This window comes from Eptesicus fuscus, chromosome 6 (assembly GCF_027574615.1).
Source record: "Eptesicus fuscus isolate TK198812 chromosome 6, DD_ASM_mEF_20220401, whole genome shotgun sequence".
Lineage (NCBI taxonomy): Eukaryota > Metazoa > Chordata > Mammalia > Chiroptera > Vespertilionidae > Eptesicus > Eptesicus fuscus.
This window is the reverse complement of record NC_072478.1, coordinates 5,946,325-5,964,249: the sequence shown is the minus strand read 5'-3', so window position 1 is coordinate 5,964,249 and position 17,925 is coordinate 5,946,325. Positions and strand designations below refer to the sequence as shown.

The 17,925-nt window shown below is 45.4% G+C and overlaps 2 protein-coding genes across 14 annotated transcripts in view; one reads left to right on the top strand and one right to left on the bottom strand.

Moving 5' to 3' along the window:
- RUFY1 (RUN and FYVE domain containing 1) overlaps positions 1–5,782 on the top strand; it is a 62,509-nt gene extending 56,727 nt beyond the window's left edge. For both annotated transcript variants that reach the window (XM_054717124.1, XM_054717123.1), the window contains 2 exons: positions 774–851; positions 2,068–5,782. In XM_054717124.1, coding sequence (XP_054573099.1) covers positions 774–851; positions 2,068–2,214 — 225 coding nt within the window. In that variant the 3' untranslated portion in view covers positions 2,215–5,782. The remainder of the gene's footprint in view (positions 1–773; positions 852–2,067) is intronic.
- Positions 5,783–7,205: 1,423 nt separating this feature from the next.
- On the bottom strand, positions 7,206–17,084 carry HNRNPH1 (heterogeneous nuclear ribonucleoprotein H1). Of its 12 annotated transcripts, none has more exons than XM_028135407.2 (14): positions 16,398–16,476; positions 15,806–15,934; positions 14,164–14,319; positions 13,816–13,959; positions 12,194–12,332; positions 11,062–11,240; positions 10,912–10,983; positions 10,723–10,856; positions 10,439–10,574; positions 9,983–10,042; positions 9,830–9,889; positions 9,047–9,139; positions 8,549–8,598; positions 7,879–7,964 (listed from the first exon to the last, which is right to left on the bottom strand). In XM_028135407.2, exons 2-13 carry the CDS (start codon positions 15,900–15,902, stop codon positions 8,549–8,551), a joined length of 1,320 nt encoding a protein of 439 aa, XP_027991208.1. In that variant the 5' UTR covers positions 15,903–15,934; positions 16,398–16,476; the 3' UTR covers positions 7,879–7,964. The 12 variants fall into 12 exon arrangements, with proteins under 12 accessions (XP_027991203.1, XP_027991206.1, XP_054573103.1 ...); XM_054717129.1 differs by having other exon boundaries at positions 9,800–9,889; positions 10,723–10,835; XM_008158678.3 differs by having other exon boundaries at positions 9,800–9,889; positions 16,398–16,475.
- Positions 17,085–17,925: the final 841 nt, after the last annotated feature.

Sequence of the window (17,925 nt, the reverse complement as noted above, 5' to 3'; positions counted from 1 at the left end):
ACCCTCCCTGTAGAGGGAAAGTTCCTTCCGTGTAATGCTGCGCTGCTTGTCCGCGTGTCCCCTGCCCTGCACACACAGGACAGAATCATGCTCCAAGGGCCCCCCCTTTTTTTTCTTTTTTTTAAATATATTTTATTGATTTTTTACAGAGAGGAAGGGAGAGGGATAGTTGGAAACTTCGATGAGAGAGAAACACCGATCAGCTGCCTCTTGCACACTCCCTACTGGGGATGTGCCCGCAACCAAGGTACATGCCCTTGACCGGAATCGAACCTGGGACCCTTCAGTCTGCAGGCCGACGCTCTATCCACTGAGCCAAACGGGTTAGGGCCCGAGGGCCCCTTTCAAAGCCTCAGTTACCTCCTCCACAGCATGGAGTCATGTGCTCCCCCACGATGCTCTAAGGATGAGGGGGGCTTCCCGTGACGGGGACCACGATGGCGGATTGTGTTTGTCTGGCTAAAAGGGCTGGCCTTGCTCCCTCCTGCCAGTTCAGGAGACACTTTGGAGTGCCTCAGCCAGGCTTGGAGCTGCAAGCACTAGACCCTCTCAGGACTCGGCCAGAGGCCTCTATTGACAGGTAGTGAACAGGGGGCTGGAGAATCGGCTTGAGGCCCAGGGGGCAGCATGCATAGGCTGAAAACCAGAGCCACAGGCCAGGCCAGGCCCGTCCCTGGAGAGGAATGAGGAATGAAGGGACTGGATACTGAGCAACCAGAACACGGCCATGGTCCGTCAGGAGCCGCCATCACATCCATGTGCTTTCCTCCCAGGGCCACACTTGGCTGAAAGACGACGAAGCTACCCACTGTAAGCAGTGTGAGAAGGAGTTCTCCATCTCCCGGAGAAAGGTGTGTGCGCCCAGGGGCTGGGTTGGTACCCAGCTGGGCTCCCCTTCCTCTGGTTCTGGGACGAGCCCTTGGGACAAGCCAGGTGCTGTGGTCACAGTTGGCGTGCTGGCCCATTCAGGGTGCCCCAGTCAGCCATAGGCCTTGTCCCCAGCAGTCCTCTCAGTGATTGGCAGTTTCTTTGGGAGTTGGGCTGCTTGTGTACAGAACTGGTCTAAGTGAATGGATCATTGAAAAGTCTTTGTAAGCAACAAACAAAATCTGCCCACATTGGTCAAAAAAAAAGGATCTCTGGGGAACCGATGGGCAGCGGGTCTTGGGACAGGCATCCAAGTAGCACCCAAAGCTCACGGTCACCTGGTCCTGCTGACCTCTCCGGCGAGCCTGCTTTTCTGCCTGGAAGCCTGCCTCCAGGTCTCGACAACAGGTCCTGGGCCCGGCCTTCGGTCCAGGATTGAGAGGACCGTGGTTGGCCATGTGGACGCACATTCTCGCCTGTCCCATGAAAACCCTCTCTGTGGAGAAAAGCAAATCTTCCACATTCTAACCAGCAGCAGCCCAGGCGAGGCCGCCTTTGAGACCAGCCGTTCAAGGCCTGCTAGCGGGGGGGCCTCCACAGGCCTGCCTCTCCCTACACCCGTCCAAGTCCAGCTTCCAGCCTGAGGGGCGTGGGCCAGTGGCAGCCCAGAGGAGCAGAGGCCACACAGGTCCTGGCGTCTGCTGTGTGCCCGTCCAACATTTGTGGCAGCTCAGCTTACAAAGACACCCTCCCCCGCCCCCCGCAGGGACCAGTAAAGTAGCCACAAACAGCCGTCACTGGATGACCCGGGCCCAAGTCCAGTCAAACACATTTTAAAGAAAAAGAACCTTAGTCCTACTAGTGCACACCACTCCACCCACACTCCGTGGAGAAGTAAAGGTCTAGAGCAGGGGTGGGGAGTGTGGCCTGGCCCTGCCAGGGCATTAGGGGTGAGTTAATTACACGTTTGACCAAATATAGCAGGCTCGTTTTTAAGTTGATAATTTTGTATGACCCTTAAATTTTGTTTTAAATAGCTAAAAGGTTCCCCACCCCTGTCTAGAGGAAGCCCTTCCAAATTGGCAAGTCTGGGGGAGGGACCTGGAGGTAGTCGATGAACTCTGAAAGGCTGCAAGTCTAAACTGGGTGTGTGGGCCAGGGAGCACAGCGTGTCCCGTAACTGCCTCTTCCGTCCTCCAGCACCACTGCCGCAACTGCGGCCACATCTTCTGCAACACGTGCTCCAGTAACGAGCTGGCCCTGCCCTCCTACCCCAAGCCCGTGCGCGTGTGTGACAGCTGCCACACCCTGCTCCTGCAGCGCTGCTCCTCCTCCACAGGCTCCTGAGGCCTCCGGACAGCGCCCACCTGCAGGGGTTCGCGGAGGAAGCTTGTTTCCCAAGAGAAGCTAAGAAAAGACCAGTCCGGGGTCGGCGGCCAGCACTTTGAGTGAAATGAACTCTGGGTTGAAACTTCCTTCTCACTTGGCTGCATCACGGTTTAGGGTCAGAATAACTTCATGGTTTTGATACTGTCATTTTCACTTTTTACAGAACTAACCTCTCTTGCAGCAGTTGTACTACTGTAGTGAGTATAGTGAGTAATCGGTTCCTCTCTCCCCCCCACCCTCCCGACTGCCCTGTGTGCCTTCCCTGCTGGAGTCAAGAAACGGGCCCTTTCACACCCTTGTAAATCCTCTCTCTCTAGTGCAGAAAATAAAGGAGCTTGTGTCAACCTGAGTTAGCTTCTGAAGACACCTCAGACGGGCTCCATTTCGGGACAAGAGGCCCTTTGGGGGCTGTGTTTGGGGCGAAGCCTGCTGGGTTCTGGAGTATAGGCTGTGCTCTGCACCCAGGTGAGCCAAGGACAACTTGGGCCATTAAGTCCGTTGGTGGTATGGGAAGTGACCTGTCGCCAAAGCTCAGGACAGATGGACACACCTGTGGGGAAGCACCTTGGGGTTTGCCTTTCAGAAGCACCGTCAGGACAGGTGTTAGCTGTGGGCTGTGAAAACTGGCTCAGAGCACATGCTCACCTCCCTCCCCCAGTCAGTGGCCTCAAGTCAGTCCATTTGTGGACTGGGCTTCAGCCTTCTCCACCCTCAGTGCACTCACCTTACTGCCCCTCGGATTCATCCTCCTCATTGCCCGTCTGTACCTCCCACCAGTCCTGGACTGCTCCCAGCTGGCCAGCCCCTATTGGAGGCCCTGACTCTTCCTTCTCAGGAGGGCTCTCCACAGCCTAGCTCAAGGTTCCCAGCTACTCCCTTAAGTACACCTTTATGTTATGGATGGAAAACAGAGGCTCCGTGAGGTTAGATACCAGCATTCAGTGCAGCCAGCCTCCAAAACCATGTTTTATCCAAGCTGCAGGTTTTCACACCTTACCCTGAGCTTTTTAAATATTCACTCTTCCCCAAACATTTACATACTGCTACCTCGAACTGGTCTGGCCTTAGATGTATGTACCTTGTCTTCAGTGCACCCCATTTGTACTCCAGCTTGCTGGAGACCTTAGGCAAGTCACTTCACTTCTGAGCCTTAGCTCTCATCTGCACACACAAAAGGTAGCAGGCTAATACCTCCCCACTAATGTACCATTCCGAAGGCTCAGTAAGTACATGACATGCCCACCACTGTGCCACTTAGTGCTCTTCCCTTAATCACACCTATTTTCTTCTCCAACCTCATCCCCCTCCTAACCCCCAAGCAACAAATGTTCAAGCATTATTCACAAAGAATCCTGGGGCCAGTTACCAATATTTAGCTGCATGGAAAATTTTTCACTCAGACATCAGTTATACACCTGAACTTTGGGACCCTCTGGTCTGGCAGCCTTCTCCTAACCTGGGCAGTGACAGACGCCCTAAGGCAGCGTGGAGATTTGTGTTCAATGCAGACAATGTCTGGAGGTTCTGGTCATTCCCAACAAGCTCCAGGATGCTGGCCCACGGAAGCTAAGATTCCTAAGAACCAGAACGTTCTTACTCATTAGCTTTACTCCACGTTTCTACTTCTTTCCCTTCCTCAATGTTTTCAACGAAAATGTTCTTTATGTAAAATTAACTGAAGAACTCAAGATGGAACCCTCCTTGAGCCTTCTCAATACCAGGGATCTCCAATCCACACACACTTAATAACTCAGCCAATACTAGGTTTAGCTGATCACCAGTGCTCACATTGAAAATTAATCATCTCTAAACCTGCTGGACAAGCGACATGATACATTCCAAGTGCAACACCTGTGTGTTCATAGCCCTTTCCTGACAGTGTAGAGCAGCACCAATAGTCAGCAGAGAGCATACAGCAGGCCAGGGGGGTCTACAGGGCCCCACGCACATCTTTGTGCAATGCTGCCACCTACAGACTTAGAATTGAGTAGGCCCACCCCACTAATCTCACCCAGGAATAAAGGAGAAAATCTTCAGCCCTTGTCAGAGCAAAATGTACACACCAGGCTCCCAACAGTACAAGCCTTTACAGCTAATCAATACAACTGAGTCTGGAGCAAGCAGCAACTTCCAACTGGTGAGCTGCAAGAATTTTTAAAACATGCAATACCGGACTATTTTAGTCAAGAGCACTGACCTCTCTTCCCTTAGACCAGTGGTCGGCAAACTGCAGCTCACGAGCCACATGCTCTTTGGCCCCTTGAGTGTGGCTCTTCCACAAAATACCACGGCCTGGGCGAGTCTATTTTGAAGAAGTGGCATTAGAAGCTTAAGTTTAAAAAATTTGGCTCTCAAAAGAAATTTCAATTGTTGTACTGTTGATATTTGGCTCTGTTGACTAATGAGTTTGCCGACCACTGCCTTAGACTATCAAATTTAAAAAATGACAACAGCCAACACAACAGCCATCTGGTGTAAATGCCATCTTGAACTATAATATATAGGCCATATAATTGGTCAATTCTTGGTACCAGAAATCTATAATAAAAGCATAATATGCTAATTAGGACGTCCTTCCAGACAGAGCTGGGGCTGCAGCTGTGGGATGGAAGCAGCCACTATGGCTGCAAGGGAGCCTCTAGTACTTATGCCCGATGCACGAAATTCGTGCAAGAGTAGGCCTGCCTGCCTTTGCCCGGCTGCCCACAGGCACCCAGGACTGGGGCTGGCTTCCCTCCAGCCCCAGCTTCATTGGGAAGACGTCCAATCTAATTAGCATATCACCCTTTTATTATTATAGATAGGCAACTGATTGTTTAGTCACTCTAGAGCAAAAATAGTAGGCAAGAAGTAGTGTTTTGTTTTGTAAACCTGTCAAAATCATACCTATTTTATCAGATTGGCAAAAAAAAAAAAAAACAACACACACACACAAAACTATTCTTTGGTGTACCGCAGATTTTAGTAGTTTGTATGCCATTAGATGAAAATTACTAGAGGGACGGTGAATGAGTGGTAGTTTCCCAACTGCAGCCTACACTTTAAATTCCTAATGCAGAGTATTGTGATATGCTAGCAAATATAAAATTTTAGCCCCAATCTACAATCTACCAGACTTTAAATACTGACTTACTTTCAGAAGTATGTGGTCTGGCCCTCGCTGGTTTGGCTCAGTGGATAGAGCCTTGGTCCTGGGTTTGATTCAAGGGCACACACGCAAGTTGCGGGCTCCATCCCCAGTAGGGGGTGTGCAGGAGGCAGCGGTTCAATGATTCTCTCTCATTGATGTTTCTATCTCCCTCTCCCTTCCTCTCTGAAATCAATTTAAAGAAAACAGTATGTGGTCTTTTCCCTCAAGAGCTTTAAAGGAAATGAATTTTGCTCTTAAGTCAAGCATGTCAAACTCACAGCCCACAATGAATATTTTAGTGGCCCAGCCAATATAATGGTAAGAAATGTTCTAATAAAAAAATGTCATAACTTTTACAATATCCTGTTATAATTATTAAAAACAAACTACAATGCTCACTGACTGATCACTATAATCGTGTTGCATTCATTTCCCTTACGCACAGGCACACCATTTCTCGCCACTAATACTAGCAGTGAATACTTTAGCAGCTGATTGCCACATCATTAGTCTTGTACTAATTTGGTGTGCCCAACAGGAAATATTTTGCTTTTGGAGAACAAGAAAAATAGATTTGCATTATGCTTATTAATCTGTGCAGTTATTCAGTGCCTGGTAATGTTTAAGAAAAAATATTAAAATGTTCTATTATTTTATATTAATGATTACTCACTTATTTCAGCCCTTTGTATTCAGCATGTCTCTATTGAAATAAACCGACGTTTCTATGAAAATGGAAGCTTTTGGGGTTTTTTTGTGGCCCACATAGACTTAAACCTTACTTGGCCTGTATTAGCCTTGGAGTTTGACATGCTTATTAAGTGGTCTTGGATCTTTAGGAATGAGGCAAAAACAATTAAAACCTCAATTTGGAAAAAGAAAACTGGAGTTCTCCCTCCTAGGAGCACACTTGCACCTCTTTCCCCTCCCCCCAGGCACTTACCCATTACCTTCCTCACTCCCAAGCTCCAAGGTTCCTAAACCCCTTTTCTTCTACAGCTTATTTTACCTCTGGAATTTTCTAAACAAATATTGTTCTAGTTTGGGGCAAAGGGGCACTTCATATAAAAACTCAGCCCTAGCCAGTTTGGCTCAGAGGTTAGAGCACTGGCCTTACAGACCAGATTTCCGGGGTTAGATTCCGGCCAAAGCTGCAGGCTCCTCCCTGGCCCAGGCCCTGGTCAGGGGTCATGCAGGAGGCAACCAATGTTTCTCTCACATCAATGTTTCTGTCTTTCTCTCCCCCCCACTAAAAACAAATATCCTTGGGTAATGATTAACAAAAAACTCTAAGGAACCCTGGTGGGGTAGCTTAGCTGGTTTAAGTGTCGTCCTGATACACACCAAGGTTTGCAGGTTCAGTCCCTGGGCAGGGTACAAGAATCAACCAATGAACACAAAAATTAGTGGAACAAATCAATGTTTTTCTCTCCCTTCCTCTAAAATCCATATAAAATAAACTCGAAAAGATGCCATCCAATTGTGAAGGACCGCGCCAGCCACCCTTTGCCTGTAGTGCTTCCTCAGCCATGCCCGAAGGCCTCTGTGGACATGCAGCATGCAGTGAGGACACTTCTGCCTCTGCTTTGTGCAAGTGCTTAGCAAGTCAAAGGCAGTACACAAACACACAGCCCATCCACACGGGCCCCAAAGCCATGATTACCTTGTACTGGAGGGAAGTCTGAAGACACCTACACAACAGCCTCAACTGGTGAGCCTCTGTCACAGCCAGAGATAGGGGCCACTGTCACCTACGCCCAGGCAGGAATAGAGCACCAAGAAACAGTCCACATGACACTGAAGCACAGACAAGACAAAGTGCAGTTTTTAAAAGGAAAATTTATTGGACAAGTTTCACTTAGCGCAATACACCTAAAAGGAAATCACAATACAATGAAAGATTTAAATCAAGGCCTCGGAATTTCATACAAACACCAAGACCAAAATCCTAAAGTATTGGTATTGCGTCTCAAAATTTCCCCATTAACTTAAAAAAAGCTTAAACTTACATGCCTTGGAAGTTATTAAATGAAACTAGAATTAACAAACATGCCAAATGTTTCACTTTTAATCGTAGACACAGCTCCTATATTGAGTTTTACAAAAAAAGCATGTTTTTCAACATGCTTCCACAAAGTGTTCGATGTGATGTGGTGTAAGAGCAACATTTAACATAATTCAACTTTTTAACCTAAATATACTTACTGCTTAAGTACATCCTACAAGAGAACTAACTTGAGAAAAGCTAAAAATTGTTTAACAGTTATAGTTTACTCAACTTAGTTGTTACATCCTAGATGAATATTTGTGTTCAAAAATAATGAACCTTTAAGTCTTTAATTCAATCCTGATTTCCACTTAGAGTAAGCATAAATCACAAGCTGGTATTGCAAAACTGTTAAGTTTTGTTTTTTTCTTCTTTAAAATAACGTTGACCAAGAGTCAGTGATAAGGATCAATTACATTCCCCATCCACCACTCATACTAGACATGCTAGACACCCCTCCCATTCCGTTCACTCCCACAGATGCACGGCTTCCACTACTGTAGTAGCTGCTGTTCACTGCTCCTTGGCTGCCTGCAAAGAGATCAATTTGACAAGTCAGGAGAAGTACCACATTATCAGTCAAGTAAAATATCGCATTCCAGGAAAAAGTTTTAAAAGAATACTGAGTACAAATGGCTGCTGTCCAAGTGGCGAGAAGCATGTTTGGGAAAAGGGACTCCCGACTCCAAACAAGTCTCATTAACCCTTTTCTCTGCAGTACCAAAATCTTGCCAGACTCTCGTGCTACCATTTAAAAAGCAGGTGCTTCAGGATCAACATGGAAAATTAAGTTTAAAGGAAAACTAGTGTTTTTCAAAAATTGCAAAATTACTTCGTTTCTAAAACTAAACAAGGCATTTTTAAAAATTTTACCAAAAACAACAATGTGTCCATCGAATGGCGTATATGAATAGGGAGCACAGGGGCAGTCTTGCTTTTCCTATTCATGGCGGGCAGGAGTGAGACAGTGGGACTAAAGGCAACTCACTGTGCCCAAAATGGCAGCCTCCATGGAGTTAAATCAGAGCCATTGACTGCTATAGAAAAAGTATTAGCACAACATATCAGTATTTGCTATTGGGAATTTAAATTATATTTTTTGAGAAAATATTTACCTATGCAATGTTTGATTGAAAATCACTGGAGTTTTCCTGTAAAACTTGGTCTGCAAAAGGATTTTGTAGGGTAAGACTATAATACCAAAATCACCATTCTTTAGACCAATTGAAAAAAATAAAACCAATCCTAGGTTAACTGACTAGTAAATACGGTCCTGAACCCAACCCCCATTTTACTATTTTCAATTCTCCCTCCATCTAAAATGAATTTAATATGCTAACCAAAAGACAGAAAAAGTGAACTATTTATTTTATTTAATACATGGAGGCAGATGTTTTCTGACTACATTATTCCAAGCTGCACATTTAATTTATAGAACACTCCCCCCTCCACCCCATAATTGGGTCTGTAAATTAAAACTTATTAAAAACTTTTAACAGGATCAAAAGCATATATTTAATAACCCAATTTCACCAAAAAAAGGAGCCTGCATATTCCCCCAACTAAAGAAACCTACCTAAACTTACTGCAAGTATATTAAAAAACACACTTACCATATCCACTCATGCTGCTCTGGCCGCCATAGCCACCTCCGTAACCACCACTCAGCTGCTGGCTGGTTGGGCCACCATAACTGGACTGGTTTGCTGTTAAGTGAAGAGACCATTAGAACCTTGTTCCCTATGTAATGTGGTACCTGGTGGTACCGGGCTTGTAACTAAATCTATGATTTCGAGTCTTGATCTTACATTACTGTAACCCTTTGCCTATTTTCTATGAACAGACTACCTTTCTATCATTTGAACTAGTCAAACATTTATAAACCAACTAGCCAAAAGCATACACATCAGCAGGACTAAATCCACATGATTCCATAGAGGCATTTTGAGAAAACCTTTTGAAACTATTTATAACTGAAATTAGTAGGGTTGGTCCCCATAACTTGATATAGTAAGGCTATGTCATTATACAGGTATTACTGAACACCTAATTATGCCCAACAAATTATGTCCAAAAATCTAAGTAATTTTGATCCTGTGCTTTTTGCTGTCATTCACTTTAGATTTATACTAATATAGACAATTCCACTTGTTTCTTTAATGCCCCCCACAAAATATTTAAAATTAGTTATCTATTCTAAATAGTTTTATAACGGAAGGATTTAAGTCAGACCCAAAATTCAAATAAAAACTTTTTCCTTTGCCTAACTTAATATGCTAATAAACTCATGAAATATAAATTAACTTATATAATTGACTTATACAGATATAAACGTTTTGGTTTTTAAAAAAACTAACGATATTTACACAAGCCCATGCCTCCCATCATTTGGCTACCATAAGCACCACCGCTTGCTCCTGCTGTAGAATTCAAGAAGAGTTCTACATATCTGTGTTCTGAAATGAGAGAAAAGGCATACACGGTTAGCTTTAAAAAAAAGACACTAAAGCGATATTTACACAAACCCATGCCTCCTAGCATTTGGCTACCGTAAGCACCACCGCTTGCTCCTGCTGTAGAATTCAAGAAGAGTTCTACATATCTGTGTTCTGAAATGAGAAGAAAAGAAATTGAAAATGTTTGTTGGTGAAAGAATACTAAGTTCTTAAACAAGGAAGATTAGAACTTCAAATATATTCTAGTATAAAAAAATTCTAGCTGCTCCTCAGTAACTTAAATTATGCAGCTTTCCAAAACTAGCCTTTTATCTTAAATGTTCACCTGAATTGCCTTAAGTCTATTGGATATACTTCAAGTCAGTGTTTATACCACTGATCCTTTGTCACAATAATTTTTAAAACCCACAAATTTTTTAACACATCCCCAAAGAGCTAACCTATCATTAGCAAACCAATTTCTTATACATCCTTTCTATTCTATTCCTCTAGCATGTCAGTCACACAACCACTTGTCAAGACTACCCAAGACAGTTAAATCACACTTACGCATATTTGCTTTGTCTTTCGACATAGCTGCCACAGCATCTTCATGAGTTGCAAACTCGACATCTGCTTCACCAGTTACTCTGCCATCAGGACCGATTTCAATATGTACTCTCACAGGGTTGAGCGGTGAAAAAAACTAAATACAAGGTATTTCAGAGAATCAAGTCAACTTTCTAATGTTACGAAAAATTTGTAACATCCCGTTTCACTTAGGCAGAATTTAAGACCCCAGGTTTTTAATGCTCTACTGCAATAGCTGACTTATGAATTCATCTTACACTTACATTATAAATGTCATTCTCCGTAGCTCTGTAAGGTAATCCCCGCATGTGTACACAGTGTCCAGTTGTGCTCTGGAAAGTAGAGCCACCATCCCCATATCTGTGGTCAGACATTCCTGAAAAACAGTAATTGAGGTCTAGATGGACAGAGTGTAAGTAGCCTTTGGTTGAGAAATTCAATTCTTACCTTACCTCTTCCAAATCTATCTGACCCAAAACCATAGCCATCATTATAGCCATTATAATCATCATAGCCTCCATAACCTAAAAGACAAAAAGTACAATCACTCAAATGAAAACACACAAGAACCACCCTCCTCACACCTGCATCTTCTCACATACCTCCACCATAAGCTCCACGCCTCATCCTTTCAAAGCCAGCTCCCCTGCCAATGCTGTTATACCCTCTGCCGGCCCCAGGTCTGTCATAGGGACCTGGCCGCTGCATGGCCATAAGCTTTCGTGGTGGGTCATAGTGAGTTCTGACTTCTGCTCGACTGCTCTTAAAAATTTCGATATACCTAAAGCATTGTCCAGGAAGAAGGGAATGGGGAGGGGAGAGGAAAAATTAGTTCATGTCATACAGGTATTTAGTTACACAAGAAAACAATGTAGTCATAGCCATGAAACTGACTAATATTTAAAGCCAGATTTCTTATACTTGCATCGGCAATGACCAGAAATTCACTCAATTGTAAGATTATTTCATGTAAACTTTATAGAAAACTCACTCCTCTAAAGCAGAGAAGCCCACCGTTAGGGGTGGAGAGGAGTAGTATAAATAAATGTCTTAGGAGGGAAAAGATTCCACTCAACTTTCAACATTTCATGTCTTAAATCCTTTGGCAGCACGTATAGCAAGTGGGCTAGAAAGCCAGCCTCCACCAACAGTCTAGCCCACACTACACATTTTCTTTCGCCAATAAATACCCCAGCCTATGCTTTTAGTAGGAATCAGCATAGGTAAGCGCATGCTTCAATGAAAAATAGTCACAAGCGAAGAGAATAAAACCTTTTGTGACAATTTCTTGAAAGCTATGCTTATTAATACATATGCAGAATATTTATACAGCAAGAAAGTTTGTTGCATTTCAACTTTAAAAACAAGATCAGAAAGTATCACATTTTCTTATGGTAATATTAATTTACTATGTGGGTGTGTTACAGCTAAAGTCAGGTTTGCATTACATTTTTTTTAAAAGCCATAGTCTCTCAACTCAATTGATTGGGGTTAAATAGATACCTTACAAAATTATAAAGTAGACCAAATTAACTGAGAAGTTCTAATTTTAAAATCTAAAATTTAATCTGAATGCATTATGGGACTTGGGCATAGTGTAAAGTTTGAAAACTGTGGCCAAACATCAATTAATTGGGACTAGGAAATAGATTTATTATTCCTAAGCAGAGAGAATATGGATTTAATGTTTTACCATAAGAAAAGTGACAAATCCAACCAACCATCCATCCCCACCTGTGCCCTATTCTTTCCTTGTGTTTCTTTAGAGCCTTTTCAGCTATTTCCTGTGAAGCAAACTGCACGAAGGCCTCCCCCGTACTCCTCCCCTGGAAGTCCACCGGCAATGTTATCCCATTTGGCACGATTTCCAACCCTTCAACCCAAGGACAAATAACCCCAGTAGGGGGGCAATATTAACATCACAAGCCCAGAAATGATTCTTCTTATAGCTTTAAATAAACCAGAATTTTAACTTTAGGTGAACGGTATGCTTTCAACAAGTACTCTTTAAATATGCATTGCAGTAATATGAAGTTCCATTATGGCTAAGTATAACAATTCTTAACACACCCATGGCACAAAGAAAAAACTTGCTGAGCACAGGATGAATTAAGAATTCAACAAATTAAAAACACTCTTATCTACTCAAGTTGACAATTACACAATAATTTAATAGTTTCAAACAAATACAACAGTTTTACTAAATTCAAGAAACACCTGCTACCTCATTTTTATAGTTCAATGTTTTACGTTAGTGGAACTTCAAGTTAAAAAAAATTTACACATTTAAACATTTTATATACAAATTGAAACATTGCTTAAGTATATCATTGACAAACATACAATCTAAACTTTCAGCAAACAAATAAACTGATCTAGACAGAACAATCATGCACTTTTATGTTCTAACAGTAGTATGATTCACTTCTGGAAATTCCGTCTATGAAAAATCCTTTCCGTGGATACATTCCCAAGCTTACAAAAAGGGCTTAAAGCACTTTCCTAGAAGATATGAAATTATGTTCATATTTAACGTTGACAGTTGACAGCATTAAATTCTCACCAATTTAGATAAAACAATAAAAACAGACTTGATCTCAAAAATTCTGGCAAAATATTAGGACTTGACACATATCTAACAGTCAGGATTTTAATTTATACTACCCTAAATCATGAGAGGATTTCTTGTTCTTAATTCCAGTTTATGACATCATGAATATCAATTAATAGTATTTTAGATATAGGATCAAACATTCTACTAAACATGCAATTTTATCAGCTCTTCAGCATAAAAACATTCAAATACTATTTAGGCCCAGAACAACTTTAAAACATTCTCTGTATTTCAGATATTAAGACTATACATTCAAATATTCTTTGACTTTTAGCAAATTTAGAATTTCCTGGCTAAACCAGTTTTTCTGCATAAAGAGAATTAGACCATTAAAAGATATTTCTGGTCCCAAGACCCAACGTGTCTTACAATATATACACCTGCCGTAAATCACAACCACCTATCTCACACTAACCTAATGTTTAGGGATCTTACCTGTAACGTGAAGTACTCTGCTGCACAGCATTGTGAGGAAAGTAGTTAAAGCTGTTGAGGACAATCCTAAAGATCTACTCTGAACTACAATACTAAATATAGGCAAGTTAGCATTTTCAAAATACAAAATTTCCACCATTAAGATGGGTCTAAATTATATGAAGGTCTCCAGGAAGAAAACATTAATTCATCTGCATATACTCACAACCTGTTTAAGTATCTAAGTTGCTCAACTTTAAGGTCTATTAAATCATGTTGCCAGGAGCTAGCCAAAACTCACTGCTCAGCAACAAACACGACTACATACCTGAGAAGAACTGAACAATTTCTTCCTTGCTACATCCAAAGGGGAGTCCTCTAAGCCGTACAAAGCCATCATTGGCCGTGTCAGGACTATTTGGACCAGTATGCTTCAACACCCAATCCATTTCAACGTTGTTTGACTTGAATACTGAAAGAGGTGCTTAGAATTAGTCAATTTTGGAAAGTTAGAGAACAAAGTTCAGACTTCCTAGGTCTTTAGATAATCTAGGAAGAGCTGCCACAAACCCTTAGGTGACCATTTCCATGCGGTCAAATACCTAAAATTCAGGAGGGATAAAATAGGTCTCTGTTTAATGCTTATTTACTGTTACTAGGGCAACATAAATCAAACCTTCAACATATCTGTGTCCCATAGTTTCTCTGTCTTTTTTCAGGGCCAATTTGACTTCATCTTCTGATTCAAGTTCAACAAAAGCCTCGCCACTCGGTCTGCCTTCTCTGGTGTAGATGAAACGTATACCTTGAGCCCCATTTTGAATTTTGCAGTCTGGAAAGAAAACAACCGTTAATACAGAATTTAAAATTTAAAATCACCTCTGGGTGATACTGATGAAATGCCTATCATGCCCCCTCAACAAAGTAGATTGCATGCAAAGCCTAAAATGACCAAGATACTCCTAGAGTCTCTTCGAGGTAATTAAGCAGTTATCCCCTCCAGATCAGACTTTATTCTCAAGCCATCAATAAAAGCCAATATTCAAAGTTTCTTGACAAAAATCTCCAAGTACTTACTCCCCAACTGTCTCCATTAACATCATTTGTAACTTCTCAGTAAGTTAATTCTGAACCTTATTATTTTAATGCATCTCCTGAATATATTTGTCTCAACTTTTGCTCTGGGACCTTCGATCATTTTACCTTACTAGCAGTGACATTACAATCCAAATTGCAGGGCCAATACTCACCTGAAAGGGGATCAATGTTACAAAGCTAAAATGCTCCAAGTTGAACAGCTGAAGCTAAAACCAGTCTTGCCCACTGCAAGGTGGCTTCCAGTGTACTTGGTTCTTGTATTACAGGTCGCTTTCCGTTACCAACACTGAATTCAGATAGTTAGTCAATACTACAAGTGTCCTTCCAAAACCTGTAGAATTCTTCCAAATCAATTTGTATCAGTCTACTCTTACACTAATGGGAACAAGGATATTTTGGCAGAAATTATACAGGAAACCTACATTACTTGGGGAAAAATTAGTAGGCAACTGAACTTGCCTGGGCTTCAGTGTCCTCAACTGTGAAATGAGCCAGATCAAGAACTAGATAAAGAAGAACTTAATTGCCAAATCTGTCGTTAATTAAAGTGACAATTTAACTCTAGGAACCAAAATGCCTCCTTTTCAAGGACATGCCAAAATTGTAAAGTTGTTATACTTTAGTCTTCAAAATATTACTATTTGCCCAGCCAGCCACTGAGCCATTTTCTTAGGGTTGAGGGGGAAATCCAATTTATCCTTTAGAAGGCATCACAGAAAGGCTAGTGCTTAAAGGTAGGTAAAGGAAAAAGAAATCCCGCCCTGGCCCATGTATTCAGTGGTTAGAACGACGCCCACGCACGGAAGGTTCATTCCCGAGTTGCAGGTTCCATCCACAGCGAAGTTGGGGCGCGTGCAGGAGGCAATCAATAGATGCCTTTCTCTCATCGATGTTTCTCTCCCTCCCTCCTTCCCATCCACTCTCCAAATATCAATGGAAGAAGTACCCTTGGGTGAGGATTACCAAAACAAAAGGAAAAAAATCCGCCGGAGAGGCCGCCGTCTTCCAACAGGGCCCAGAAGGCGGGAGGGCGGGGCTTTCGCTGTTTCCATTGCGTAACAGCGGACGCGGGGCGCGAGCAGCCCTGCGGGAACGGCTGCGCCGGCGCCCGCGCCCCGCCAGGGGGCGCCCTTAGCCGGGCCTGGCCCTCTCCGGCCCTCTCCGGCCCGCCGCCCGCCCCGCGCCCAGACTGCGAGCTCCCGCCTCCGCTTCAAACTCACCAGAAAAAAAGCGCTGCACTTCGTCCGCCGAGCAAGACCAGGGCAAGCCGCGGACCTTCACCACGAATCCCTCTCCGCCTTCGGTACCCAACATCATCGTCTCTTAGTGGATCCTGGCGTCGAAGCAGACTGCAGCGAGGGGATGAGGGTCAGACCTGGAAATTGTTCAAATTAAACTGCCCTCCCCCGCGAGGCAGCCCGCGGGTCCACGGCGCCTCAATAGAACCAAGTCCGTGCACAAGTCCCAACCCCGGCGACTCCAACACCCAACACCCTCTTAAAAGCCAGTGGACGGGCCGCCCAAGCCGCCCTGGGCTCTAGTTACCCGAGGACCAAGCTGCAGGGGGCCAGGCCTGGCGCCAGCGTGGAGGCAAGGAAATGGCGGCCGCGCTTCCGCTCCGCCTCCTCCGACATATCACACAATAGAGTCGGCGCGGCCTGCGGGCCCTAGCGGCCCAGGCGGCAGCCCGTACCTTGAGAAGGTCCCCCCCACCCCGCCTCAGGCTCTACAGAGACCTGGGGCAAGCAATCCTCACAAAATCGGCATCCTCAGGGGCCATTGGGCGGCTCACACCGAGCAACAAACACTCACCTGATCACACGACTTCTGCGTGGCTGAGCGAAATGGCCAGCGGGCGCCTGCGCAACCTAAATAAGGCCCTTTGAACAAGCTCTGCGCACGCGCAGCCAGGCACTGCCCGCCCCCTGCGTCACACAGCGCTCCGACGCAGGCGCACTGTCAAGAGCCGGCCCACTCGGACCAGCCGGTGGTTACGCCCTAGCGCTTGTGGCTCAGCCCCGCCCACCTGCACAAAGCCGACGGGCTTTTTTGCGCCTGCGTATTGTCGCGATTATTGTACAAGCTTCAGCGAGTTATTATTCAGTTTCCTGCGCATGCGTCTTCCTTCAAACCGTTCTCGCCTTACCCGCCAGAGGGGGGGAGGGGAATGGCGGCAGCCTGTTCCCTATGGGGGTCGTCTGGCAGTCCCCGGCCCTGCGTTGGGCTTAGGTGGCCGTCTTCCTATTCCTGCCTCCAGCCTATTAAATCGCGCTGCTGGCCGACCCGAAATGACACCCTCCTTCTCCCCAGAGCCGCCCGGACCACCAGGGCCTCTCGGGGGCAGCGGAGCTGCGCACCCTCCTAGCCCGAGGCCAGCCCCGCGGCGCCGGGAGCTGGTCCCAGCAAATGTGCCTCCCCTTCCCCTTACCTGCCGCCGGCGGGCCTGGAGCCCCCGCCCGCGCGGGGTCCCCGTGCCTGTACCTCAGGCCCGTACCCCGCTTTTGTCCTAACGAACTCGTACCCTGCGACCCCCCCCTGCCCCGCCCTAGGGTCGGCGGGCCCTGAGCGTGCCGCGGGCCGCTCCCACGAGGTGTGGCCGGACGCTGCGCCACGCGAGCGCGGGCTGGGCCCCAGGTGCGCGCCGGGCTGTGTTTCCCGAGTGGAATCGGCCTAAAGCCCCCGCGGTTCGCCGGTCGGAGGTCCTGAGCTGTGCGGGACCCTGGGTCACCCGGTGTGCGCCTTGGCACGATGATGATCGTGACTTCCAGCAGCACCGCAAGTGGCGGAGGCGGCCCGCGGTGTCCCAGGCCCCCCTTGTCTGATCGGTACCCGCCCCCACCTCGGGCTCGGTCGGTACCGGCAGTAAACCACCACGAGGCGGTGTTGGACACGGCGCGGGGTTACCACGGTTAGGGAAGGAAGATGCTGGCGGAGCCTGTTCCCGCCGCGCCCTGGTCTGGGGGCCAGCTAGGATTGACAGGTGTGAGAAAACTGGAGAGGAATAAACGAGAGGGTAATCCAAGCCGGGATCCTAGGGATTGGCAGGTCCTGATCCCGAGAGGCCTGGCAGCAGGAGCTGTTTGTAAGGAAAAGTGTGAGGGCGCACAGAGGGAACGGGAGGGCGAAGGGTGCTGCCTGCCTCAAGCGCTCAGGGCCTAGAAATGAAAGGCATTTTTGCTGAAGTCACCACGATGCGGGAGTCCCAGGTGTTCCAGAAAGCAGGTCTGTGTCTGGGTGATCCAAAAGCAAGGAGAACCCTTTTTGTTCTTAGGTACTCCCTCCAGAACATCACAAAAACACGTTCTGGCCCTATTAAATGACCAAGAACACTGGTTTCTGA